Raw genomic sequence first — 26,256 nt, forward strand, 5'->3', positions numbered from 1 at the left:
CTAATCCCTCCTTCCACCATTCTGAATTTATCCAGGGACAGTGATTAATCTCCCTGGAACCAGCAAAAGGACAGAGGGTTCAGTTTGTTTTTGCCCAGGAATCTCCTATATTAGAAAGCATATCCCAAGATCCTGCCTGTTTTACTGAAGACTTCCTGGACCCAGCTCAGCTGCCTTTAGAATTTAGCCCTTGGAATACCAGCAAAGAGAAAATGCTTTTAATCATTGTGTGCGTATTTGAGGAGAGCAGGTAAGGGGATTAGCAATGGTCAGCAGCTGTGTTCCATGCATCCAGACTAAAATGGGGAGATCTCTGTACCTCAAATGAAGGACTCAAATGTCAAAGGGGGAGGGGAAAAACAAAACAAAACAAAAAAACCCACCACCAAGCTCATCTGGAAGGGAGCTAAGAGGAAATCAGGGTCTCTTTATTAACGTCTAAACAACGAGAGTCCTGTAGTACTTTAAAGACTAACAAATTTAATTTCTGCAAGCATAAGCTTTCATGGGCTGCAACCCACTTCATCAGATGCAAGAATTAGAGATCAGATAGGGGGTATATATAAGGAACAACAATGGGGAAGGTAGGTGTTAGCAAAGTCCATTCAGTTAGAGTAGATGAGGCCTAGTCACAACCATTGATTAGAGGGTGAGAACGTGTGAACAGTGACAATTACTTCTTGTAATGAGAGAACCATTCCAAGTCCCTATTCAGACCCAGTTTGATTGTGTCAAGTTTGCAGATGAGTTCCAGCTCTGCAGTTTCTCACTCAAGTCTGTTTTTGAAGTTTTTTTTGTAGCAGTATGGCAGCTTTCAAGTCAGCTACAGAGTGTCCTGGGAGATTGAAGTGCTCTCTGACTGGTTTATGGAAGTTACCATTTTTTATGTCTGATTTGTGTCCTTTTATTCTTTTGCGTAGTGACAGTCCGGTTTGGCCAATGTACATGGCAGAGGGGCATTGCTGGCACATGATGGGGTATATTACATTAGTAGATGTGCAGGTGAATGAGCTCCTGGTGGTGTGGCTGATGTGGTTAGGACCTGTGATGGTGTCACTAGAGTCCATGTGCGGGCACAGCTGGCAATGGGGTTTGTTGCAGGGATAGGTTCCTGGGTTAGTGTTCTTGTTGCATGGTGTACGGTTGCTGTTGAGTATTTGCTTCAGGGTGGGGGGCTGTCTGTAAGCAAGGATAGGCCTGCCTCCCATGGCTTGAGCAAGCGAGGGATCATCTGCTAGGATAGGTTGTAGATCCTTAATGATGTGTTGGAGAGATTTTAGCTGGGGGCTGTAGGTGATGGTCAGTGGTGTTCTGTTGTTTTCTTTGTTGGGTCTGTCCTGTAGTAGGTGACTTCTGGGTACCCGTCTGGCTCTGTCAGTTTGTTTCTTCGCCTCTCCAGGTGGGTATTGTCGTTTTAAGAATGTTTTATGGAGATCCTGTAGGTGTTTGTCTCTGTCTGAGGGATCGGACCAAATCCGGTTGTATCTTAAGGCTTGACTGTAGACAATGGATCGTGTAATGTGTCCAGGGTGAAAGCTGGAGGCATGAAGGTATGTATTGCGGTCACTTGGTTTTCGGTATAGGGTGATATTAATGTGACCATCCTTTATTTGTATTGTAGTGTCCAGGAAGTGGATTTCTTGTGTGGACTGGTCCAGGCTGAGGTTGATGGTGGGGTGGAAATTATTGAAATCTCGGTGGAATCCTTCGAGGGACTCTTTCCCGTGGGTCCAGATGATGAAAATGTCATCAGTGTAGCACAGGTAAAGGAGAAGTGTTTGGGGACGAGTTTTGAGCAAGCGGTGTTCTAGGTCAGCCATAAAAATGTTGGCATGCTGCGGGGCCAGGCGGGTGCCCATAGCTGTGCCACTGACTTGAAGGTATAGATTGGCTCCAGATCTGAAGTAGTTTGTGGGTCAGGACAAAGTCACACAGTTCAGCTACCATGTGTGCCATGTCATCAGGGAAAATGTTCCTGACGGCTTGTAGTCCATCTTTGTGTGGAACGTTGGTGTGGAGAGCTTCTACATCCATAGTGGCTAGGATGGGGTTTTCTGGGAGATCACCGATGGATTGTAGTTTTCTCAGGAAGTCTGTGGTATCACGAAGATAGCTAGGAGTGCTGGTGGCATAGGGCCTGAGGAGAGAGTCCCCATAGCCTGACAGTCTGAAGTTCAGCATTTGGCAGGGAGAGGACAAAAAGACAAACCTCTTTGGAAATGATTAATGACCAATATTATGTCCTTAGCTGTACTGCGAGGCACCAGCCCTTTTCATCACAGGTTCCCAGAGTAAGGCCCTCAGGCCCGTTACAAAAAGCCCTGAAATGTAGCCTGTGGCCACCCTCTCCCTGAAATCGCCAGGTGATGGAGCGGATCTTGCAGAGGTTTATTGCTGGTGTACTTTAAAAAAGCAGCAGCAGCAATGTCCACTCACCTAGCAAACAAGTCAGGAGTAGAAGTGGACATCATGGCGAGTTTGTTTCTGCTAATGCTCACTCGGGTCTAGTGGTGAGCGGAACGGGCAGAGACTTCCTCTTACTATGCTTTCATACAGCACCCAGGGTTGATGTCTGTGTTTTGCCAGAGGTCAGACAAGGTCACAATGGCCCTTTTTTGCCTTAAACAAAAGAAAAACACCCCAACTATGAACTCTTGCCTCTAGGCACTATTGAAATACAACCAGATGGAAAAATCGGGGCTGTAGGATTCTATTCCTCACTGTGCCACTCTCTGAAGTCACAAATCCAGATTGTAAAAAATCTTCAGGGAAGTGACTGTAATGCCCTGTGTTTGTACAGTGCCTAGCACTAGGGGCTCCAGATCTTGGCTGGCCCCTACGCACTTACCGTAACAAACATGAATGATCTCAGTTTCAGGGTATCATGGCTCCCCATCCCACTCCTGTGTCTTATAAAAATGGTCCTTAGCCACCTTTGTAAGACACCTTGAGATCCTCATCTGAAAGCAGAGAGCAAAGCAGCACAACAGATCTGTTGCTACCTATGAGCTTCATGATTGTCCATCTGATACACAGAGGGAACAGGTCCCCCTTCTCCAAACAGCATGAGCCCCCCTCACTTAACAAAAGGAGACTCTTCCAGGTCTTTTAGCGCTATGGAGCCTGAGACAATCAAGCAGTTCCAAGACCAGCGAGTAGGGGGCAGTGATTCACAACACAAGCCAGGACAGCACACTAAATATATAGGCAAATTATGGCCTCAAACTTCTGGCAAGGTGCCACAGAAGCCTCCAATGTAGCCATATATGGATACCTTCCCTTGCTTAATAGTCTAGTCCCTTAAAACAACCTTGTCGGCACAAGGCCTTTCGGGAATCTCTCCCACCGGTGCAGCCCTCCTGCAAGCAGCGCTGGTAAAAACAGGGCTGAGGGGGCTTCTAGCATTTTTCATCATGTGCTCGAAGCAGCGTTAGCTGATACAAGAGTGGAAATCGCACGGGCCCATCCACCCTACGGCTCTCACTGTCGCAGTCTTTCTCCCCCCCAAGAGTCTTGCACAGACCCGGCCATGGAGCCAACAATCCATCTAGCGTGACACACAGCCAGTGTAAACAAGCCAGCTTCTTCACCTGCCCCACGCGTGGCAGATGAGTGCGTGTGCATGCCAATGTACTGCACTCGGCAGCAGTGTCTGCCTTCTCCTCCCTCCAGACCACGTAATCACTGCCCTGTTCATGAACTCCCCTCCCACGATTCATAGCTGGCACCTGGTGGCTCATTTCGAGAGCGTCACATGACCGCCCTGGTATGCACGACAGGTTCTCTTGAGACGCAAGATGGGGGAAGGAATCTCTTTTATTGGACCAATTTCTATTCTCTGAGCTAAGCAAGAGGAGGTGACCTTGGAATCTTGAATCGCCCGGAGTTAATGGCACTGAAACACAGCGTTTGAGCTACCGATTCTGTCACAGGGATTATATAAGGACACCTGACGATACCCACTTCGCAGCCAGACACGCTTTCGGATTGCTCCTGCCCAGGCTGCGTTTTTACAGCTGCAGCTTTTTCTGGGGGAAGGTGTTCTATTTTGGGCATCGTGTTTTCATTTGACCTATATCAAGTACATCCATTTTGCAGTCAAAGGCAGATGCAGAGAACACAGGGCTGACTGAGAGCCTGAGTTTTTAGGACCAGGAGCTGTGAAGCCTGGCACATTGCATTGTGATCCCAGCAGGGAGAAAGGCGAGGGGGGGGGGAGAGGAAGTACTACTTAGCCCCTTTGATCACCATGACATCATCCTACACAAGCCACTCAGGACCATGCCCAGGTCGCTATGTCTTACTGATATAGGGTCTCTCTAGCCACTCGTGTCATTTGTTCCCCCTTTTAATGTCAAGCTGAAATCCCAAGATAGAGGAGGACCTTTCTGATCACAATTGCTCGCAGAGCATTCCTAAATCCAAAAGTCACTTCCTGAGTAATGCTCTGAACTCTATCCAAAGCTACAGTGGAATAGTTATTCCCTAGTACCTCCCTGCGTGAAAAATATCCTGAAATCGTGACTTTATTCCAGAATAGTATGTCCAGACGTGGGGGTGATATTCCAGAATAGCTATAGAGGAAATTATTCTGCTATAGCGATGCTGGGAAATTCCCTTTGTATACACAAGGCCTATGAGTGTAAAGATCACATGCTGAAAACAAGTGGCTGAATGGAACTGGCCAGTCATCTCTGCGCGGCACATCAGGACACCGTGACTTGAACAAGATCTGACATTACAGTATATTACACGGTCATGATGCAACATTATAGCACATGGGACGCAACACAGGCACATCATTGCAACACAAACTGATGACACTGCATATGAGTCACCAGTCAGTACTGAGCAGAACAACGTGCAGATTCTAGCATGGCTCCAGAATAGACAAGCAGGACCTGAGCTGTTTGTTTGGTGTTTTGGAGCTAACGTAGTCCTCCCAAACTAACCATCAGTGGAGGGCAGCAGGAAGCCACCAACAGCCTGCAAGACTGGCCACAAACCCTCAAGCCTGAACTCTGCACATTTAAGTATGGCAAGCAGATGTGACAGATTCATTTGTGCCGCACAGTCCAGGAGATAGTGCACTGAGCTAGGACTCAGGAGACCTGGATTCTACTCCCAGCTCTGCCACTTCCACCTTCTGCTTCCCCCTCCCAATCCCACTGTCCTGTAAGATCTTCACAATAGGTATTCTTTCACTATAGTTGTACAGCACCTAGCACAATGGAGCCCCTCCATCTTGATTATGGCCTCTAGGCACTAGTCTAATACAAATATCCGTAACTAATAAGTGTTTGCACCCAGCCTCTCCTCAGAAAGAGCTAGACTCCCTTCCCCTGGTGAGAAAGCCCCGGGGCCAGTTATTCACAAGCCGTTTCCCTTGCCACACATGACATAAGGAAGATGATGGCCACATCCTCAGGTCTGACTCAGATGGGAAGTCACACGCGGGCTGCTGCCAATAGGCACTTGCCCCACGGCTTGTATCCTAGAGCGCCAGCGTGGGAAAGAGGGAAGGGTCATTAACATCTCCTTAGCAATGGTGTGTAACTCACTGACACAAACAAAGCCTCAAGGGACATAGGAGCACTTCCACATCACCCCCACAATCAGCCCCGCGGCTCCAAAGCCAGGCTACCCAACACTGCTGCCCCACACACAGATAGAGATGCTCCAAGACAAGCCACTAAACTTCCTTCCCTTTGGGCACAGCTCACTGCCCAGAGACCCTGACGCCAGGCACCCCCTGCCCACAGACAGCTGTGTGCACCATTATCCAGGGACACATCTATCCCCACAGAGCACAGATCTGAATTGGTGTTTACGGTTCACCTTTATGATCCTCTGTGGCTTTGACAGCCATCAACCTCCCTCTGGGAACTCAGACACAGGGGATGCTCTAGACCAAGACAAGGGGCTTCCTAGGACTAGTCCAGGGCTTGCCTACTCTGTGAGTTGCACTGGTTTAAGTTAAAGATCTTTGGAAAAGAAAAGCCAAAACTGGTGCCAACCTCTAGTGGAGGCAAACTTAATCCAGATTAAGCCTTGCCTCAGTAAATTACCAAATTACGTTAAACCCCAGGGTTAAATCAATGCAAGTGTGTCTAGATGAGCGGTTTGTACGGATCTAAGTAGATCGGCTTAGTTCCACTAGTGCCACTTTTCTAGTTTAGATCACACTTTAGAATGCGGACTCTGTGCCAGCACTTGGATGCTCTGCTTAGCAGGATGTCACGGTGCCTCGGGATTGTTTCTAGCTGTAAAGGCAGCATTGTATGCACACTCTCCCTGGCATGTTCTGTTCCTTTATGAACCCACAAGCAGTGCAAGTGCCCAGGAACCAGGGGGCGGGGGGGAATGTTTGTGCAACAGAGGGGAAGGGGCAGGCAATAGGGTTACACAGACACTACCATTGCTCCGCCATAGGATTTGAAACATGGAGTGGGCAGAGAGGGATGTTCTCACTGCATCTCACTTACCAGTTAGACATCCCTAGTAGAGTGGTTTTGAAAGCCATCAAGAAACAGACATGAACACAGTCCCTGGGGTTGGCAGCCTAATGGAATGGGAAGATTTCAGCCCTATGTCTCTTCTGCTTCAGGCAGCTTTAGCATTGAGGAAACAGCCATCCTGACAGGCTTGGCAATGGGGCTAACAAAGCCTCAGTCAAGAACAGCCTGTGGAATTTTCCCCCACGTGCTCCCTGCCCCTCTGCTAGAAGGGAGCAACCCCACCACAGGCCACAGAGCCCCTTAGCCTCTCTGTCAAGGCTGCACAGGGGAGGACTACTGAACAGTGGTGACAGACACCTTGCTTTCCTGCTTGGTGAGGTCTCGGGAGCCTGGGCCTTTAAGGGCTGCACTTCCAAGACAGAGAGTCTGGGCTGGGCATTCGGAAGCTTTTGTTATGCCTGGAACCAGACTCAGCATAAAGGCACTCCCTGGCAAAAACTTTAAGCCCTGAGCATCACTGACCACCACACTAGGAACTGGGCTGAGACCCACCTACCTGGTTCACAGACAGGCCAAAAAGACAGCAAGGCAACCACACCTGGTCACTCCTGACCTGCTCAACACTTAGACCATTTGACACAGAGCACAAGCACTGTGAAGTTTCACAGGGCTGCTTCTATCTCGGGGCAGGAGGGACCTATTTAAAAGTGATAAACCCACCACATGCTTGGCTCTGCCTTTGCACCCAAGTCCCCAGCACACACACGGCTGCGGGAGCTCACACCCGAGCCCAGGGGACGACTGCCAAAGAGTCTTCAGGGCCACCAGAGCAGAGTCCCAGGGGACCCAGCCTCTTGGAGGCAGAACATGCTACTGACCTTCCACAAGCTCTTTTGGAAGCCGCTGGACGGGGAGGGGGATCATCCTGCTCTCGCTCCTGGGCCTTTCTATCCTCATAGCATGTCTCAGAGCATTGCAGGGGGGCAGAGCTTCTCCTACTGAAGCCAGGCGATTAGACTAGAACAGTCCATGGAGCACAAACAGCGAGTCCCCTAGAAGTCAACAGGACCAGCAGCCCAGTGTCCTGGGGGCTCCCGGACTAAAAAGCCATCCATAAAAACACTGAGCCATCCCTTAGCCTGGGGGTTAAATTAAGAGACAGGTTTCCCTCAAAGAGGCACATATCAACAACCTCTCTCTTCCACAGCATGCTGGGATGATTATCTGATTCACCACACTTGGTGCATCCCTGCCACCAGCACTTACTACCTGCAGCTGTGGCCTTTCCCCCAGGGAAGCATCTCAGCTGTAGAGGAGCGTGCGTCCATGCGTGCGCGCAGGGTGACTGGACCACTTCCTCCAGTTACTTCTCTGCATAAGGGAGAAGGATAGGAGTGGGAGCCCGTGGGTGCTCATAAAACAGTATCACATAATGTAGTTAATCAGTGCTCTGCTGGTACCTGTGACCGGGTTTCTGTAGCCTTTGTTTTTATGTGTGTCATAAAAACACAGCAATATGCAGAAATTGAACTCAGCACCACAAAGCACTTTACAGATATTGATGTATTAGGACTCACAGCCTTCCCTGCCCTCCCACCCACTGAGAGATAGGGAAGTATTCTTAGCTGCCTGCCCACCCAGTAATCCTCAGATACTAGAGTGGGGGTGTGGACTAGAAATGCATAGTTAGATATTTACAAGTGGAGATGCTGAAGCAAAGAGAAGCTATTTGGCTTGCCCAAGGTCACAAAGCAAATCAATGGCCAAGCAAGGAACAGAACCCAGAGACCTGACTCCTACCTGAACCACCGACTCCCAGTTTCTCCTACTCTAGTCACTAGACATCAGTGCCCTCCCTCACACAGGGTACAGCCCTCTGGAACCCCCTCCCCAAGCTGAGAAAAGAACCCAGGAGTCCTCACTATCAGGCCTGTCTGCTTTATCCACTAGATCACACTCCTCTCCCCAACAGGGGAATAGCACGCAGAAGTCCTGATCCCTGCTCTCCCTTGGTTCTAATCCACCAGCCCCCGTTCTTCCCTGAGAGCTGGGAAAGGAACTTAAGAGGCCTGATCCCAATTCCCTGCTCTAGCCATTCAGTAGCCCTCCTTCTCTGTTACTCCAAATGCACTGAGAAGGGGAGAAGACAGGAATTTAAGCACAAATCCCCCCGAGGAAACTCAGTGACCATGATCCGCCCAGAACTGCAACACCAGGAGGGATGGAACTCATCATATTGCAAGAGAGAGCCCAATCACACAGCAATGTTTGCTTCAGTCCTGCGCTGTCTGCATGCGTGCTGTGAGCTTCGGGGGGGGAAGATCCTCCCTCAGCACCCTGCAAATCATCTGACCCCAGCCTCTGCAAACTGCTTGGCATCTGCCCTGTCCCCAGTTCCAGCCTCGGGTCTGTGTTACTCCAGATGCACTTGTCCACAGCCCCCGTCCCCGTGTGTTTAGTTTCAGCACATAGAGCTCTTGCCCTGAAGGAGATTTCAAGGTGATTCTGCTTTTCATGGAGAGTCTTTTGCCACTTTCCCTGCTCCTCATTAAAAGGGTTGCTGCCTCACAGGAACCACTAGCTCTGCAACTAAACAAAGGGCATAGCAAATAAACCACAAGGGTGGAAAATCAAAGGGAAAACAAACAAAAACCCTCAATGCTGTTCTCCTGGCAGGAAGCCAAGATTCCAAGGCCCTGCATCAGAACCCGCCACTGAGTATGATTTCCAATCAGTCTGAGTCACCGGAGAATTCAAACTGCTGGAGCTTGCTCTGGAATACAGCACAACTGTTGGCCTTCTTAGCCTCACTGGCGTAGGTCCAGTGTGTGGGTGATGGTGGCCGTGGTCCTCTCCCCAGCTTCCACCCCCAAGCACCCAAATCAGGGACCCAAGGAGTAATAACACTTAGCATCTAGATGCAGTATTGCCAAATGTTCATGAGTCAGGCTCACCAAAAATCATGAGATCGGTTTTAAAATCACGAGATTATGTAACAATAACTGATTCGGGGTTCTTTTTATTTGCCTTCTGCTTTTTGAACCTTTTGGGAGCACTGGGGTCACATTTTAAAGCTTCCTCCACAGTCACAAGGGCTAGAAACTTACTTTCTCATTAAGAACGAAGGCTGAAAAGCTCACATATCCACGTGACTCCGGGAGCTGGGGCTTTAAAGAAAACAATAACTATACTACAGACTCATGACAAAATCATGAGAGTTGGCAGGACTGGAGATAAACCTCTGAGCACACCAGACTGAAGAGATTTGGGATGGGGATTGACAGAGGGTCAGATCCCACAGCTCTGAGTCAGGCAGAGTGCCCCTGGGCTTCAGTGGATTATGAATCCGAGCCCTTGCAGGAACTATTGGACCCTCTATCTTTGAGGGTGGGTAGTTTGCAGTGACAGCAGCTGGGGCACTGGGCAGTTTGCAGAGGCCGCGGCCAGAAAATCTGCAGGGCGCACAGAGGTGAGCCCCCACCCGGAGCTAACAGCAAACGTGCAGACAGTGCAGGGCAGACACCACCATGGCTGTGTGATTGGGCTCTCTCTTGCCCTGCAACACATTCCACCCCTCTGGTTGTTGCGGTTCTGGGCCAGTCACACGGTCATCAAGTTTCCTCCAGGGTTAAAGTCCCATCTTCTCCCCCTCAAGCACTAAGTGCGCTGCCTCCGGTGAGAACATACTGTACCTGTGACTAAGCCTCAGGTGACTGCCTGGCACACAGGGCTAGAGCGGCTCCAGGGCATGGCAGCATCTCAGTGAGAAGGTGAGGTAACAGCAGAAAACAAAGCACATGTATCCAGTGGCACATTCTGCATGCTGTCCATTGATTCAGTGTCAGCAGATGTCCTCGTTTCATACCCCTAGTCTCAGTTCCTTTAAAATGGAGCTGTCCCCATGGTATTGGTGTGACACGGACATACCCCGGCATTGGCACGTATATTACCTCTGTGTGTCCGACCGTCTCGCCCGAGGCGGTCGTGTGTGTTCTCTGCCCACCGCTAGCTGACTGTCATGGTTATTGGGAAATGTTTGTATGGACACAGTTTAAGAAGAGATGCGTCACTTATCACCTGAAGCAAGGAGGGTCTCCCGGCTAACTCAGTCAACACCTGAGAGCCATGGACATCCACGGAGCCAGCCTTGTTTACCGTCCGGACCAGGTGCAAGCCTAAGGATTTACAGAGACAATAAACCCCCAAGAAAAGTGTCTGAACCGGGGAGCCCCAGGGATAAGTCTGTAACTATATAAGAGAAGAGAAGGCCCAAGCTTGTATGCATGACAGAGGAGATGCTCTGCCAGCGGAGGTGTCTCATGAAAGCTAGATCTCTGCTCTCTGAACTGAACAAGCACTGTAAGGACTGGCCATTGGGTGAGAAATGCCTTACTGGACAGGAAAGTAACTTGTTAATAGATGACATCGGATGTGTTTCTTTGACCTGTAACCTTATGTTCCCAAATCCTTACACTTGTTCTTATTTGCGTCTTTATCTTAAGGGCTGTTAAATAAACTTCGGTTTGGTTTTACTACAGACACGTCTAAGTGCCTTGTGCTAAGCTGTACTGAGTGGGGTGCACTGCTTCCACGGAGGCAGGGGATCCGCGTGCTTTATGGGTGTCCTTTTAAAAGCCAAGGGACTGGGCGCTGGAGCGTAACAAAATGGGGTGTGCTAATTGCTAGTCGGCAGAGTAAAAGAGTGAGGCTTGCCTAGCCTGGAGCAGAAAAACCTGTGTGACCAGCAGCTGGGGCTGGGGAGAGTTCCCGGAATGGACACAGACAGGGCTTCCTCCCGTGGTGAGCAGGTGGTGGTGATTCACCCTGGACACTTCGGTTAACAATTCAAGTGTCACAATTCGTTCTTAGAAATTTCCCACCAGATTGGCACATTCCTGTCTCCCATTGATTTGATTAATACCTATTCCCCATTATCTTATTATCACCTCCTAGTTCCCATTGAATCATCCTCAACTCTCCGGTCCCAGGGACTCACCCTTCCCTTTCAGTTCCCTGGCCAATGATCACCCTCTCCATTCCCATTGACTCACCGTCTTCCCTCCATTCCCCTTGACTTGGTACATTCCTTTCTTACCCTCAGCATCTAGAGCATGTGCAGGAGAACAGAACCGGCCCAAGGCAAAATGTGCATTGGTGGGGCTAGGGCTCTGGGGATAGCGGCTGTTGAGACATGAACATGTCGTACATCAGGTCTTGATAGCTTGTGTCCATTCAAGTTCCCATGGCACTTTTTGCCAGAATATGAGTGTCAGCCCAGATGCTATGGCAAGGATGGCCTCCATGCGTTTCCCCTGCTGGACACGGTATTCCTTTTCATTTCATGTCCTGAAATGGATGCTTCTGAACAGCTGCCATGTTCTGTTCCAGAGATGGTCACCTTCCAGTTGTAAGGCGAAATGATGTATACTTTGTAGGGTCAGCCAGTAAAGTTTGTAAAGCACTGTGGGATCCTACTGGAGCTAATCTGTTCATCCATCCTGCTGTGCATGCTATCCATCCGTCCAGATTATATCTACCTAGCCCTCATCTTGCTCTCCTCTCTATTTATCTAGAGGCAGCTACGCATAGACCACTGGATTGGGATTCAGGACACCTGGGTTCTACTCCAAGCTCTGCTACGGGTCCCTTGGTGGGCAAGTCATTTTGCCTCTCTGTGCCTCAGTTTCTCCACCTGTAAAATGGGGATCATGACACCGACCGCTTTTGTAAAGCGCTTTGAGATCTACTGATAAGTTGTATATAAGAACTAGTATTATTATCTATGTATAGCCCTATATAAACATAATGTCAGTGTTTCTCTCCCATTGTTTTTCTCCCTTTCTTTGTCCTATCCCACCCCCATCTCACCCCCAGATCTAATCTCCAATGCAGGAAAAGAGCAGGCTGTAAACCACCGAGCAGGACTGAATGCCTCTAAGTGGAAAATTCCTGTCTGTTGAGCGTGGATTGCAGCTCAACAGGTTTTGTTCCCAGCCCATTATTTTGGTCGATTTAAAAACTCATCCCTAGGGCATTTGTTCAGATCACATGGGCAGGTGTATAAAAATGAAGCCTAACTGCTCAAGTCAGTTTGCACTTCAAGGAACTGGGAGATCCTACCAGCTGTTTCTCGGACACAGGCAGACAGAGCGGACAAGCAGAGAGAATGTACAGCCTCGTGCATTAAGGCAACAGGGATCAGCACACAGGTAACAGCTGGGGGCAGAGGGCTCATTGCTAGTCTCTGAACCTAGGTTGCTGCTGTTAATAATTCTGCCTCCCTTTTTGCTGACCGTTAACCTGTATTCAAGGGGCCGCTCCTGCTGCAGCTGAAATCAGTGGGATTTTTGAGTTGGAATTCAGCAGGAGTTAGGTCTTTCCTGTGACGGGTGGTGGGGAGGGGGGGTAATAGTGCAACCTCCAACCACAAACTGATTCCTGGAGGGTGTGAAGAAGGGAGGTCTTTATTTCTGGTGACGTTACACTCTGCATGGATAGAGGTGCATCTTTAAAAGTGCTGGTACGTGTGGGGCAGGGGACGTCTTGTAGTTCATATGCCTATGATATGGATTCTGCCGGTCCTCCGCTGCCATTGACTTCAGCGAGGGCTCCTCACCTTGCGAGATAGGCTCCTGGATGAGGTTTGGCCTGTTTGTGTATTCAGAGCCCGTATGCTCAGTGTGCGTGATCATAGGTGTGGAATACCGGCCGTGCTTTTGATGAATGGAGTTCCCTCATTTTTATCAGGACGCTAAGGGCGCTGCATTGAGAACGGACATTCAGATACAGTCACTCAGAAACAACGCAAAGGGAGCAGAGATGGCCTGGGACATTGGGTCCAAACACTGCAGTCACTGAGGCGATTCTAACCTCTCTATAATGGGATGGACCAGAAAACTGATTCTGAGAAATTCAGATTCCATAGCCAGGTTCTGTGGCTCGGTCCTCGCTCCCTATTTGATAAAAATACTCAACACTTAGAGTCCGCAGATCTCACATTGCTTTAGAAAAGTAGCTATCATTATTCCAATGTTATAGATGGGGAAACTGAGGCACAGAGTGGGGTCGTGACTTGCTCAAAGCCACGCAGTGAACCAGGAGTAGAAACCAGGCAACCCAACCCCTCATCCGGTGTCATATTCACTGTCTACGTTTCACCGTGCAGTTAAATCAATTAAAAAACGACTAGAAGTAGCAGGGCTGTCTCAGCTCTGACTCCAGGAAGGATGGTCTAGCGTGTAGGGCGCTGCCTAGAGACTCAAGAGACCTGGGTGTGGTTCCTGGTTTGGCCATAGACTTCCTGAGTGCTGCTGAATAAGTCACTTAATCTGGCCTGTGTCTCACTTTGACATCTGTAAAAGGGGAAGACACTTCCCTACCTCCTAGGAGTGTTGAGAGGCTGACATCCATTAATCATAGTGAGGTGCTCAGATATCATCGTGCTCAGGGCCATATGAGACAGATAGCTAGTGATGTCACAGCTTGAACTCTGAAGAGAGGATGTGCTGATCCTGCTCACCCTACCCTGGGCCAGTGAGTCCAGGAAGGGTTTAGTAGCAAAGGCTAAGAGGGCACCTGGGTTTGTAGCCCAACAGGATAATTTAAAAAGAAATATTTCAAATGATTCAGGAGCCATAAAGCTGTGCATATTATCGACTAAAAGGTGTAGCCAGTGGTTAGACTGCACTCACCGTTCATTCTTAAAAATGCTCAAGAGATTAAATAACCAAACTTAGTCAAATTTACTGTCTAAAGACAACACTGTACACTATGAAAAGAATACATACATACCCTCCTTCTGGGAAGCAAATTTTCACAGTGGGCTCACCTTATGTAGAAGGTGTACTTCCAAGATATCCATTTCAGCCAGTAGTATTATGGCTTTACAAATTACAGAACTCTTTACATGTCATTAAAATCCAACCTACGGGGTTCGTAACAGTTCCTTAACGTGTTGTTTTGCTCTGTGCTTTTCCTATCTCTGATTTGGAAGCTACATTCCAAACCCTTGGGCGTGGAAGTGCATCCCAGTCTGTGCTCGGACACACACCATTCATGCATCTTGGCTTTCACAGGCTTCCTGTTTTCTAGTGCCAAAGCTGACGTTGGCTGTGCAAATTGTTGTGGGATAGTTGTCATTGGGTGAGCAGAACTGTGGGGAGAGAGCGTAATGCATTCAGTTACCATAAGATCCCAATACAGATCTCTCTAATGTATGTTATATGGATACCATGCACATAATACCTATTAATTTGGCATATACTATGCCTAACATATATGCATTGCCTAACAATATTGGACCTGAGCCTTATCTAAGGGGATGTCAATGGCTGCAGAAGCAGGCCAACCGGTAGCCTATATAACTACAAGAGATTACCAGTACCCTCATCCCCCATTGCCTCCTATTGTTTGTTACACTCACCTGTTGCCCCTTGTCTTGGTTTAGACTGGAAGCTCTTTGGGGCAGAACCATGTCTCTCTATGTGTCTCTGGACGGTATAGCCCTACGGCCCTGATTTGGAATGGGGCCTTATAGAAATAAAGAGGTTCATTGATTATTAGTATACATATAAAATGGCTCCATTTCTCTGTGTGTGTGTTTTTAAAAATAATAAGGCATTAAACTTCAAAAATGCAGGCCATGTATTACAAATCATTCATTCCCTTCTCCCGCCAAAATCCAGCCAACAGCCCTGATGCTGCCCTGTGGGCTTTGGCTTTTGCGTCATAGGAGATGGTTTAACATCCGCCTCCAGCCCCTCCCACCTCCAGCTCTGTCATGGGACTGTAGCAGTTACAGACAGAGTGCTTTCTGGGGTATGTCCACACTGCAATTAAACATCTATGGCTGGCCCGGGTCAGCAGGCTCTGGGACCCGGGTCCCAGAGCGCGGGATCCCTTACGTCTGCACTGCAATTTTACAGCCTCCGGAGACCGAGTCAGCTGACACTAGCCGGCCGTGGGTGTTTAATTGCAGTGTAAACATAATCCGCTGAATCTGTTCCTACCATCAGTGGAAACTGCAGGTGTTCAGCGCCCCTCAGGCTAGGCCAGGGGGGAGAAGGAAAGTATGGGGGGCTTATCTGGGGCATTCAGGAGCAAACTGGGAGAAGCGGTCTCTTCCGAGGCAGCCCTGCTTATCCTGCTGCCCTTTCCTCTGCACTTCTCCCCCCACAACCCTCTCGGCCTTTATCGCTATTGGAGACCGTTGCCTGGAAACTGAATCTTCGTATGTTTTTTTTTTCTTCTTTATGTGTGAATTTAAGGCAGGGGACAATGAGAACCCTAGAGACCGAAGGCCTCTATGTGTCCACAGAGCAGGTAGCAGCATAAGGAGCCTCACAGTCCCGCCCTGGGAATTCAGTATCCATTCAAGAGTTGGCCTCAAGAAAGCCAAGAAGGGGGCCAGCTAGGGTTGGACTTGACTGGGATTTCAAGGTGTGCTGTGAAGAGGTCTTGGCTCACATATTCTAACATGCTAGGGTAGACTTGCACATTGATTTGAAGCGCTCCTCCTTTGGGCTTCAACTTGACCGGCTAAGAATGTGTTCACATCTATTCTGGCTTGGCCACGCTACAGCATCTGTACGCGTCTGCACGTATCCAAACTGAGACTGCGGAGTGACTCAGGGGAAAAGGGGCTCGAGGGGAACAGGTGCTCAGTGGCAGCCCTGTGCCCTCTTCACCCCTGCCACCCACCCTGCTCCACCCAGGCTGTTCCTTTTCAGTCTCCATCCCTGCAGCCTGCTCCCCTCGACCTCAGCACATCTCGTCCTGCTTCCCCTTGAGCCTCTCTCCCGTCCTGTGCCTCTTACCAGCAAGGGTCTGAGTCAGCTGGATGCTGCCCTCTCCTCTTCCCTCCGCTAGTCCACACTGGCTGGGCACACGCAGAGGGGGAGAGACAGCCTTTCCTGCTGGGTGTATGAGGGAGGCTGAGCTGGAGTTGGAACAGGCGCAGAGCAGGGGTTTCACAGAGTCAGCCAATCCATTATCTTACTGTCAAGCCTGTACATAGAAAAGGTAGTTAAAAGTTTCAGGCCCCAGCTATAGAGAGCCCAGGAGACAGCCTGCATGCAGCACAGGCCTGAGAGCCAGGCACTGCTGATTTCTCACCCCAGGAAGACACTGACTCCCTCTGAGGTCTTATTGTTTTATTACAGGTGCACCTGGAGACTCCCATTGAGATCAGAGCCTTGTACACACACATGCAAAGAGACAGCGTATGGTCTAAATAGGCAAAGAGTGGGAGGAAATCAATGTGATTATTTTTTCTGTTAACCAATGAGATGTGGTCACACAGTGAGTCCAGAGAATGGCAGCGTCTGGAAGAGAACCCATAGCTCCAGCCCAGTGCCCTTCTTCTGCCTCTCTCTGTAACTCAGTTTTCCCCAGCTGTAAAAAGCCAGGAGGATGAGGAGGATAATCCTATTTAGCTGCCTCACAGCTGCTTTGTGTGAATTAATTCATTGCAAAGCATTTTGCAGATGAAAAGGGCGAGGTACCTCTGGCAATAGTCTCCTCCTGTTTTTGTGCAGCTCTCCCCAGCAATAAAGCGTCTAGGGAGAGAGAAAAACAGAGACCACGGGATGCGCTATTATAAGCAGAATGGTCTCCAAATAGAAAGCTTTTCACAGGTTTTTATGAGACGTCAGCAGCTCTTAATACTGCATGAAGCCGTGAATACTGTATAAAGCAGTTCAGTGGGGAGTCGGGCCTGTAAAAGTTTCATACCAGCAGCTGCAGCTCTCCTTACAGGCGCTGGGTTTGTGGTGCACGCTCAGAACCAGGCCAGGGCTGGTGGCAGAATACAGCTGTGATGCTGTATAAAGAACCGCTTCCTAACTGGACATTTCAGACTCAGTCCTGCCGCCACTCACTGACATTGGCCTAGGATTTGGCCTGTCTGCTTCCCCAGGGCCACAGGTTTTAGGTCTCAATACTGGAGGGACGAGGTGGAATTCTCTGGCCTGCGTTATGTAGGAGGTCAGACTAGGTAGTCTGTCGGTCCCTTCTGGGCCTTAAACTCGAAGAATCTGTCATTGGATCTGTGAAATTCAGCACCAGTATCAATGGCAGTGCGAGCTACACATTGTCAACTGACGGGGCAAAGCTGTGCCACCTGCACTGATACAGGCCCCTATTCAGACCTTGACCTCAGTCAGTGCAGTCAGGGTTAAAGCCACCTCTGAATTTGACCCTGGGCTTGTGGGGGAAGGTGTAGGGTAAAGTAAAAAGGGGCAGGCTGCTTTATCTTACATCCTCCCCTTAGATGCTTTTCCTGCCACACCTCCCATCAGTGTGAAAACCACACATGATTTTGTCACTGACTCCTGTGTCCTGATCAACTCATGCCCTGTGCATCTTTAATATTATGGAAGAGGCTCCAAGAGTGTGGAGAATGTGGGAAATGTCTGTATTATTTTTATGGAAAATGTGTGAGTTGGTTTCCTCACTCCTACAATAGAGGGGGTTAATTTCTTTCCTGGGACAGGGGAATGAGAGATGGGTGTTGGGTACTTAGGTAGGTCCGGGTTGATCTGAATGTGCTATCAAGAACTAGAGACAAGGTGTGGGAGGTAATATCTTGTATTGGACCAACTTCTGATGGTGAGAGAGACAAGCCTTCAGGCCGACACAGAGCTCTTCTTCTGACCTGAAAGTTCAAAAGCTTGTCTTTCTCACTAACAGAAATTGGTCCAATAAGAGACATTACCTCACCCATCTTGCCTCTCTAATATCCTGGGACTGACCCGGCTACAGCAACGCTGCATGCTAACAAGAACTGTCACCGTATGAATGGCGTTACCTACGAGACACAATTACGGCTGGACATTAACTTTCAATAACTGCCTGGCCAAGGGGACCTTCCACAATCCCCCTCCCACATCCGAGCCCAGGAAAGGGTAAGGGCATGGGGGCAGCCGCACCTGACTGCAACAAGAAACGAAATAAAGCGTGAGCAGACTGGAAGGACGATGCTGCTGCCTACCTACCGTTGCGGAGATTGAATCCTGGATGCTCCGGCAAGAAAGGCAGGTTATGCTGCCAGGGTGCACTGGCATGCGAGCTTTTCCATTCCAACTGAAGGATCATAAGAATGGCCACGCTGGGTCAGACCAATGGTCCATCTAGCCCAGTATCTTGTCTCTAGACAGTAACTGGTGGCAGAGGAAATTAGCTGAACAGGGCAATTATCAAGTGATCCATCCTCTTTTGTCCAGTCCCAGCTTCTGGGCAACAGGGCTATGGGGCTCACCTCTATTAAAAGCAGAGGCCTAGAGCCTAGCACTAAGAGGGGATGCTGCCAGAGAGACCATAGAAAGGTCAGAGGCAGATCAGGCCCTCTGAACACATGACAAAGAGCCTACAAGTAAATAGACAAGTCATATCCAAGGTGGAAGAGATGAAGGATTATTACACTTCCAAACCACTGCTGCATTTGGCCCAGGTACTTGGCCCAGGAGATGCACCTGCAGGCTGCGGTTGACCCTGTGTATTTTTGAGTCAGGTCAGCCAGCTTTACTGATGGCAGGTTTTCATTCCCATGAGCCCTGTGGAGCCAACACAGGGACAGGAAAGGCAAGCAACGCCTGTTCTGCTCTGCACATCATCAGCAGAACTGCCAATTTCCTTCCAATTGCAGAGTGCTCCTTGCTGGAATGAATGCCTGAGGCAGAAAGAACACAGCTGGATTTGCAGCTCTCTGGTGGAGATTGTGACACTAGCAGTTAGACAATCATCCTTTGATTTGTGACCTGAGTCAATCAGATCTGGAACCAGTGAGTGAGAATCGATGCTATCAGTCACTCCTCTGACGGAGTCTGATCGGCCTTTTCATGAGTAACTGTGTTTTGGGGATGTTTATAGCTTGGATGTGCTTCTGCTCTTCCAAGAGGAACTCTCTTCTGCACAGAATGGAGGATCCCTGACTCTGACCTAACCCCCCGTTTAGATTTCACCATCTGCCTTACCCCCACCCCACCTGCTAAGACAAGCTCAGGCTGCGTCAATACATGTGGGGGAGACCGCCAAGGCAAATCTATGTGACAAAGGAAGTGATGCTGGTGCTTCCAGTAGGATGTTCTTTGCTTCAGTGCCTCGATATTAACTGAATGGTCCAGAGGGATGCTGGCAGGTGCTTCATTTTGGATGGGACATGAAACCAAAACTGATTACTCGCATTTATTAAATAGCCTGTGGGACTTTTTGCAAGAGTTGGGGTGTTAAACCCAGGTGTCCTGGCCACATTCCAATGCAGATAATTGCATTTCATCTACTTATCGTGTCTCCCCTGCAGTTTCAATTTGCTACAGGATTCTTCTTTGCTGTCTGTCCCAAACTGTTACACAACATCGCCATACACAGTGAAACAGCAGCTGCACGTCACCCCAGAGGTGGCTGTATGTCAGTGACAGGCGAAGTGATCCTTGCGTGCAATTTGGCATGAAATGTCTATACGTTTAAAATGCATTCACCCAGGAACTGCTAGACTAGATCAGAGCACTGGTGTGTCTAATCCGGCACCCTGTCCCTGGGATGGATCTTGCTATGTTGGTGAGATTCCACCTTGGAGAGATGCCCTTTTATCTACCTCCAGCGAGGGGTGTGCATGGTGTTTCTGAGATGGCCCAGGGGGCTATTCCTAGGGCTCCAGACTGATGTGATGGGGAATATCTGAGAGAGGCTGAACTGTTAGTTGCCAGCAGGACTTTAAATGTAAACGACTCCTTGACCAAAGCCCCTGGTACCTTGTGTGAGTGGCTCTGTATGCTATTATCCCTCATCTCTTGCCGTCCCACCGCTGGCTGGCACAGTGGCACTGTCTCTCTTGCACCCAGCTGAGCTCATGCCCTCCTACCTGCCCTGTCCATTTTCTGGTTCTGTGACACCGGCTCAGCTCTCCTGGTGTTCTGCAGCACGGGCTCAGCTCTCACTCCTGTGGCACCAGTTCTGCCTCCCTGGGGCCGTGCCCTGCAGCACAAGATCCCTTTCCCGCTCTCCTCATTCCACTTAGAGCTGGGCTAGGCTTTGTGATCTTTGCAAAGTGCTTGCTTAATACTTGTATTGCCTGCTGGGCCTGAATGGATATTAAGTCCATAAAACCATCCATCTGAGATGCCATCTCTCTCCCCAGCCAGCCAGATCATTAGACTATCTTAATAATGGAAGTAAACTGAATTAGTCCAGCACTGGAGCAGTTCTCGTTAGAGGGGTTACTAGAGTTCATGTGAACGATCAGAGGCTGGTGCTTTGTGCTAGGGGATCATGTGTGGCTCCTGCTAGGAAAAAAAACTGCGGGATTTTGCTTCCTTGAGTAATAAAATCAAACCTCTTTGTCTATTTCAAGGAGTGATTTTTATCCACCCTTTCCAATTACGTCCATGGAACCACAGCTGGGTTTGGATCGCGCTGGGGTTCACATCCCCTGACCTTCCCTTTAGATTCGGGCTCTCAAAGCAAAACTCAGCCGAATGTACCCGAGTTGCACATCAAAGCATAAATCAACCTTGCTTTGCTAGAAACTGCCCCAGTCTCACACATGACTTGTCCCACGTTTCCCCAGGTTTATTTAAATCATGACCCAGCCTTGCTGAAAACTCAGCATGGAGCTCACACTCCAAACTCAGCCCAAACAGTTGCCAACTCTCTGCGTCTGAACACGCGTAGCTGGTGCAGCAGCTGCTCCTCTGTCTCAGGGCTCCAGCCTGCCAGCCCTGCCCCTGATGTGTTTAGAAACTGTTGATATAGCAACTGAATAGAGAGAGGAGGAGAAAATACTTCTTGTGCTGCCTCACTCCAGAGTTCAAATGAGGGAAACTTTAGACAAAATAAACATGCAAGAGGGCTCATTGGTCTGCTTTGAACACTGGAGAGCTGGGTTCTGCTTAGGTCACAAACAAAGTGAGTGTAATGTTCACAGCAAAAGTTATACAACACAGTGATTTGAGCAGGGGGAAGGGAAATCAGGACTCCTGGGTCCTAGTCCTGGTTCAGTCACTGACTTGGGCAAGTCACTTCCTCTGCCTGAGTCTCAGTTTTCCCATCTGTAAAATGGACATAAGGCTGCCCCACCTCCCTGGAAGGAAGGGTGAGGTTACCTTAATGAAAGTCTGTAGAGTGCTTTGAGATCCTCAGATGAAAGGGTCAAAGAGATGCAGTTTAGAATCATGACTGGGAATAGCAGGGGTGCTGGTCCCTCCATATCCCCTGCTGTGGGGTTCTTCAGAGCTGCACCATGTGGAGGAATTAGGGAAGAAAGAAAATGATGCTAAGTTCAGCACCACCGAGAATTTTCCTCCCCGTCACTTTAAGTGATGACGGTGACCTGAGAATGGGCAGCCCTGAGGCTTCATGAACTGGATTTTAAGGAGCCCAGTATCCATCATGAAAGAGGTGCCCCCTCCACCCCCACTGTCCAACCTAAAGTGATGGTATAGGATCTCCCCATCCACGGGCTACCTCTGCCCATGGGGAAGGAGGGAGCATTCAGGGCTAGAGCCGGGGTGGGAGGAGTTCCAGGTCCACTCATCTGACCTGCACCTTTCCCACCTCTCCTTTCAGAACCTGCTGAGAAGACAAAGCGATGGGAGCCCAAGCCAAAGCCCACCACCCCGTGAAGACCAGGATGGATTATAGCTCGTAAGTACCGATCTCACTCGAATTTTACTCCTTCATGTTTTGTGGTTGTTGCTAGACACTGACCTGGTCAGGCCAAGTTCGGTCCAGTCTTAGTTTCCTAGCCGGACACACTAGGGGTCCAGGGAGTCTGCTCATTGTGTCTCATTTAATGTCCCCCATGTCTGTATCTCCAGTCGCCTTAGGGAGAAGGCCCAGGTGGTTCCTGGCTGATGGATCCCCATTGGTTATTAGCTCGTAGCAAGGCTCGGAGGGGGGTTGGCCAAGTTTTATGCCGTGGGAATGCAGAAAGAGTATTCCCAGCTCCGTCTAGCCGGGATACAAGGAAGGCAAAGGCTGCTGTGAATTCATCAAGAGTATACCCCCAAAGGAATCTGCAACCCTTCCCCCAACCCCGCCCCAAGTTAGACAGGGTTGGATCGCGGGATGACACAGCGCCTTTTTTTAGGTTAGCCAGGAATATTGCCCAACCACCCTGGTGCCTTAAAATTCCAGCTGCTCTGTAGGGTGAATTCCACCGAATATTACTGAGCTCCGTCCCTGCAGGATGGCCTGGACTTTAAGTTCTCCAGGATGATACACAGAGGATTCCTTAGTGCAGACTCATGGGAATATCCACCTGTGCATGGCTGAGAAGAGATCTGGGTTGTCCCTAGGCTGCAGTGCCTAGTCAGCCTAGCTACCCCCTTCCTGTCAGGATAGGCGGAGAATCTGTTCCTCCAACACAGCCTTTGGCAACGGAAGCCAAGAAGTAAACTTCTGTGGCTGTTCTGTGTACACTGTGCTCTCCATCAACCGGTATTCAATAAACTCTCTGCCCTTCACACCTGGCAGGATCTGAACTTTCCCCAGAAGCTACAGTTCTTAATGACCACACCCAAAGCTGACTCAGATCAGCCTGCTAACAGTGCGCTGACGGGGGTTTGCCAGCTAGCACCCAGCTTCCCAGAGGAAGATGAGCTGCGGGACTCCCCACCAGCCAGGCCCAGGCCACCGCAGGTGAGGGACGTGTGGAGGCCGGAGGATGAGTATTTATCAGTGCCTAGAATCTCTTTTTGAAGTCGCTGCACCTATTACCGGGCAGGGACTCTGTGACAAAGAATGCAGCACTGGGACCGTGTAGAGGTCTGGGGCATTCTGGGCAACAGAGAATGTGGTGCTGGGGCTGGCTGGGGGCGGGAGGATTTCTGGGCACTAGAGATGGTCACAGTGTAAAAGCCTAGAGAGAGCCGGTCGGGATGTGTGTTCCGAGAAGGGCACTTCTGGAAGCCGGCAGCAAAACTGGCTGTGCGCCCTCTCAGCCTTCCTGTTTGCCTGGTGAATGCCGGTGGGTGCTCGTGCCCCTGCAGCGCACAGCTGCCCAGTCTGACCTGCGGCTGCTGCCATGTCCCGACGACCAGCTCAGCCTGTGCATTTGGGTTCGGAGCCATTTGACTGGGCGGGCGGGTGATTATAGAGCAGGGCAGATGGCAGCCTTTGGGGACAAGTCCAAGAGGCTTACATCAGAGAGAGACACGGAGTAGACTGCATTTTAATTGCAGCTGTGGAAAAACAGCAGATTATGCTGCTGCTTCCCCTTTGCATTGGATCCAGCCGGAGCGCCAAGGGCAGCTTTAGCTCATGCCTGGCTTTTCTTTCTCAGCTCAGCCAGAGCTCCCTTCGTCTGGAGCTGTGATGAGTGTGTAAGGGAGGCTGAGGCTTCTGGTGAGCTGGGCTCGTGATCAGATCATGGTCTTGGTCAGCCTTCAAGGAAGGGACGAAGGGGAAAGAGGAAAAAGCTCCTTTCCCCGTCTCATCACCTAGGCAATGCCTACATTTTATGTACAGACTGGCTAGGTAATGGTTTGGGATGGGAGAAATCCATGCACTGAGACTCAGAGCTTCACATGTCTGTTAGAAATAGGTGGATCTATAGAGCGTTAGGGCTTCTGAATGGAGATGAACTACCTGCAGATTCTCTCTCTCTCTCTTACACACACACACACACACACTCACACACCCTCTGTCAGGGATGATCTAGCTATACTCAATCTCGCCTCAGCAGGGAACGATAGACTAGGTGACCTCTTGAGGTCCCATCCAGTCCTACATTTCTATGGTTCTATCCGTCTGTCACCACAGGCACTCCTCTGTCCATCCATCTGTCACCACAGATATCCATTCATCCTTCCATCAATCACCATAGGTATTCCCTCCACCCATCCATTGGTCTGTCTTGGCTTTCATACTGCTCTCTTTGTGGCAGACCTGAGCACCTCATCATAACTATCTTAGCACCTGCTGGCCATTTGCTAGTCACAGGACGAAATATGGGACTGACATAACCAGCCGTACACACTGCAGCTGTAGCCAGGCTGTGGGGAAAGCCGGGTCCTCTAGAACAGAATCTGGAGCTTACATCTGGAGTGCAGCTGATATGAGAACCCTCAATTAGCCAATGCACCTGAACTATTCCCTGCAGTGTCTCCTGTTGGAAGACACTACCAGAGACAGCTCTCTAGTCAGTACTCTGCCGCTGTTCCATACAGCACCTCCTGCTGACGGACTGCAGTAGCTGATAGCTTCTACACCATTCCTTACAAAGGTTCCTCCTTAGAGAGGCTAGGACTGGAATAACTGAATTCCCCTACATGCTACAGCCTTCCCTGCAGCGCCTCCTCCTTGGACTCCCCCAATCCTTATGCTCTGGCAACGTTCCTGCTGGAAGAGGTTGAGCCTAGAGCAGCTGGAAGTTGCCCAGCATAACTTCCCGTAGCACCTCCTGTTGGAAGAAGCTGGGAATGAAACAGCCGTAGGTGAGCATTCTTTCCCCATTACCTGCAGACGGGGCCTTGACTAGCTCTTAGCTCTCCCCTAGCCAGTGCTCCTCCACCACTCCCAGCAGCATCTCCTGCTGGGAGAAGCTGAGACTGGGGTAGCTGCGGGAATGTGCTCGTCTGAGCTGTTCTTTAGTGCAAACGAAGAGCCTGGCTATTCTGACCGCAAGTCACAATTGTGCTTTTGTCTTGCTTAAGATGGTGGGGAGTCACTTAGGAATTAGACTGAGCGTAAGGCTGCCAGGAACTTTTATGCCACAATTAAGCACCTGCTACGACAGAGCAAATAAGCCAAATCATGCGGCTGGCAAGCAAGCTTTACGTGTTCCTTCCCCCGTGACCCACTCAAAGACGGAAGCTAAAAGCTGCAGCTCAGCTGCTTGCAGATTTCATTCCAGCCCAATGCAGGGAAATTAATAGCTTTCCCCAAGAAGCCGACAGCCTCATTGCTAGCTTCCATGGTCCCTGTGGAATACAGAGACTCACCAGGGAGCTGCACATGCCAGGCTTAAAAAACAAAAGGACCCCCCAGACCAGTACTCCAGCTTCCTTCTGCTATGGAGAGAGAGATTCCTGTCTTACGAGTTAGGTGAGGAATGGAATGGGGAAGCTGAGCAGTGGTGCTGAGGAAAGTGGGGGTGGGGGGCTGTTCTGGCACCATTCGGAGCCGCTGGATGTCTGTGTGACTGGACTGCAAAGCTGCGCGGTGAGGCGGATGGATGCTGGAGTGCTGACGCTCGCTGACGCGGCATTGCATCAGTGCCAGACCTTTTGGGTGGTTCTGAGGGATCGTGGCTGGCCTGATCCTAACGGAAAGGGAACGGGAGCCAGGGTTATTTTGGTTAGGCGCAGGGGAGAGGGGGAAAAAAGCCTTGAGAGAGAAACAATGAGGCATCATATGATCTGGATATGCTAGGTCACAGCAGCTGGCCTGCGGTTGCCAGGAAGCAAAGCTGCTTCTCATTGGTCAGGCGGCAGAGATGACTTGGAGTGTTTTGTCTCTCTGCGCTGTCCTTGGGTTACCAAGCTGGGTGCGAGGCAGCAAGAGGGGGCAGCCCAGAGAGGCAGGGGGTTCTGTGGGGCTGGGCTGGGGTGAGGGACCGCAGAGACGGGTCTGAAGGGAGAGTGAGTGAGACAGGGACAGCCAAGCTGGCAGGGAGTAGGAGGGTCACGGGGTGAAGTGGAGCTGGGAGTGAGCAGCTCCGTGAGAAGGGGCCAGGGAGCTGGGTTTGAAGTGGGTCCCTGAGAGAGGACGGTGGAGCTGGGTCAGTGAGAGGGGGCTTCTCGCCTTGTCTGTGAATCGTTAGGTGCTGCTGGGCCTGGGTGACCAGAGGCCCCTGTCTGTT

General features: G+C 50.0%; 2 protein-coding genes and 1 long non-coding RNA gene across 3 annotated transcripts in view; 1 reads left to right on the forward strand and 2 right to left on the reverse strand.

The window, feature by feature from the left end:
- PEBP4 (phosphatidylethanolamine binding protein 4) overlaps window positions 1–7,637 on the reverse strand; it is a 219,827-nt gene extending 212,190 nt beyond the window's left edge. The window contains exon 1 of the transcript XR_010918875.1: window positions 7,337–7,637. The gene's annotated coding sequence lies outside the window, so the exon portion shown is untranslated. The remainder of the gene's footprint in view (window positions 1–7,336) is intronic.
- A 4,905-nt stretch (window positions 7,638–12,542) lies between these two features.
- The window catches only part of RHOBTB2 (Rho related BTB domain containing 2), a 30,187-nt gene continuing 16,473 nt past the window's right edge, over window positions 12,543–26,256 (forward strand). The window contains exons 1-2 of the mRNA XM_067543691.1: window positions 12,543–12,667; window positions 22,020–22,097. Of these exons, the coding sequence (XP_067399792.1) occupies window positions 22,042–22,097 (56 nt within the window). The 5' untranslated portion in view covers window positions 12,543–12,667; window positions 22,020–22,041. The remainder of the gene's footprint in view (window positions 12,668–22,019; window positions 22,098–26,256) is intronic.
- Window positions 14,184–16,577, reverse strand: LOC137150038 (uncharacterized). Its single transcript, XR_010918881.1, has 3 exons — window positions 16,274–16,577; window positions 14,881–14,987; window positions 14,184–14,610 (listed from the first exon to the last, which is right to left on the reverse strand). It is a non-coding gene; the product is annotated as an uncharacterized lncRNA (long non-coding RNA).

The sequence above is a fragment of the Emydura macquarii genome, unplaced genomic scaffold (genome assembly GCF_026122565.2).
Source record: "Emydura macquarii macquarii isolate MOO-44397 ecotype Brisbane River unplaced genomic scaffold, CSIRO-AGI_Emac_v2 contig_967, whole genome shotgun sequence".
Lineage (NCBI taxonomy): Eukaryota > Metazoa > Chordata > Testudines > Chelidae > Emydura > Emydura macquarii.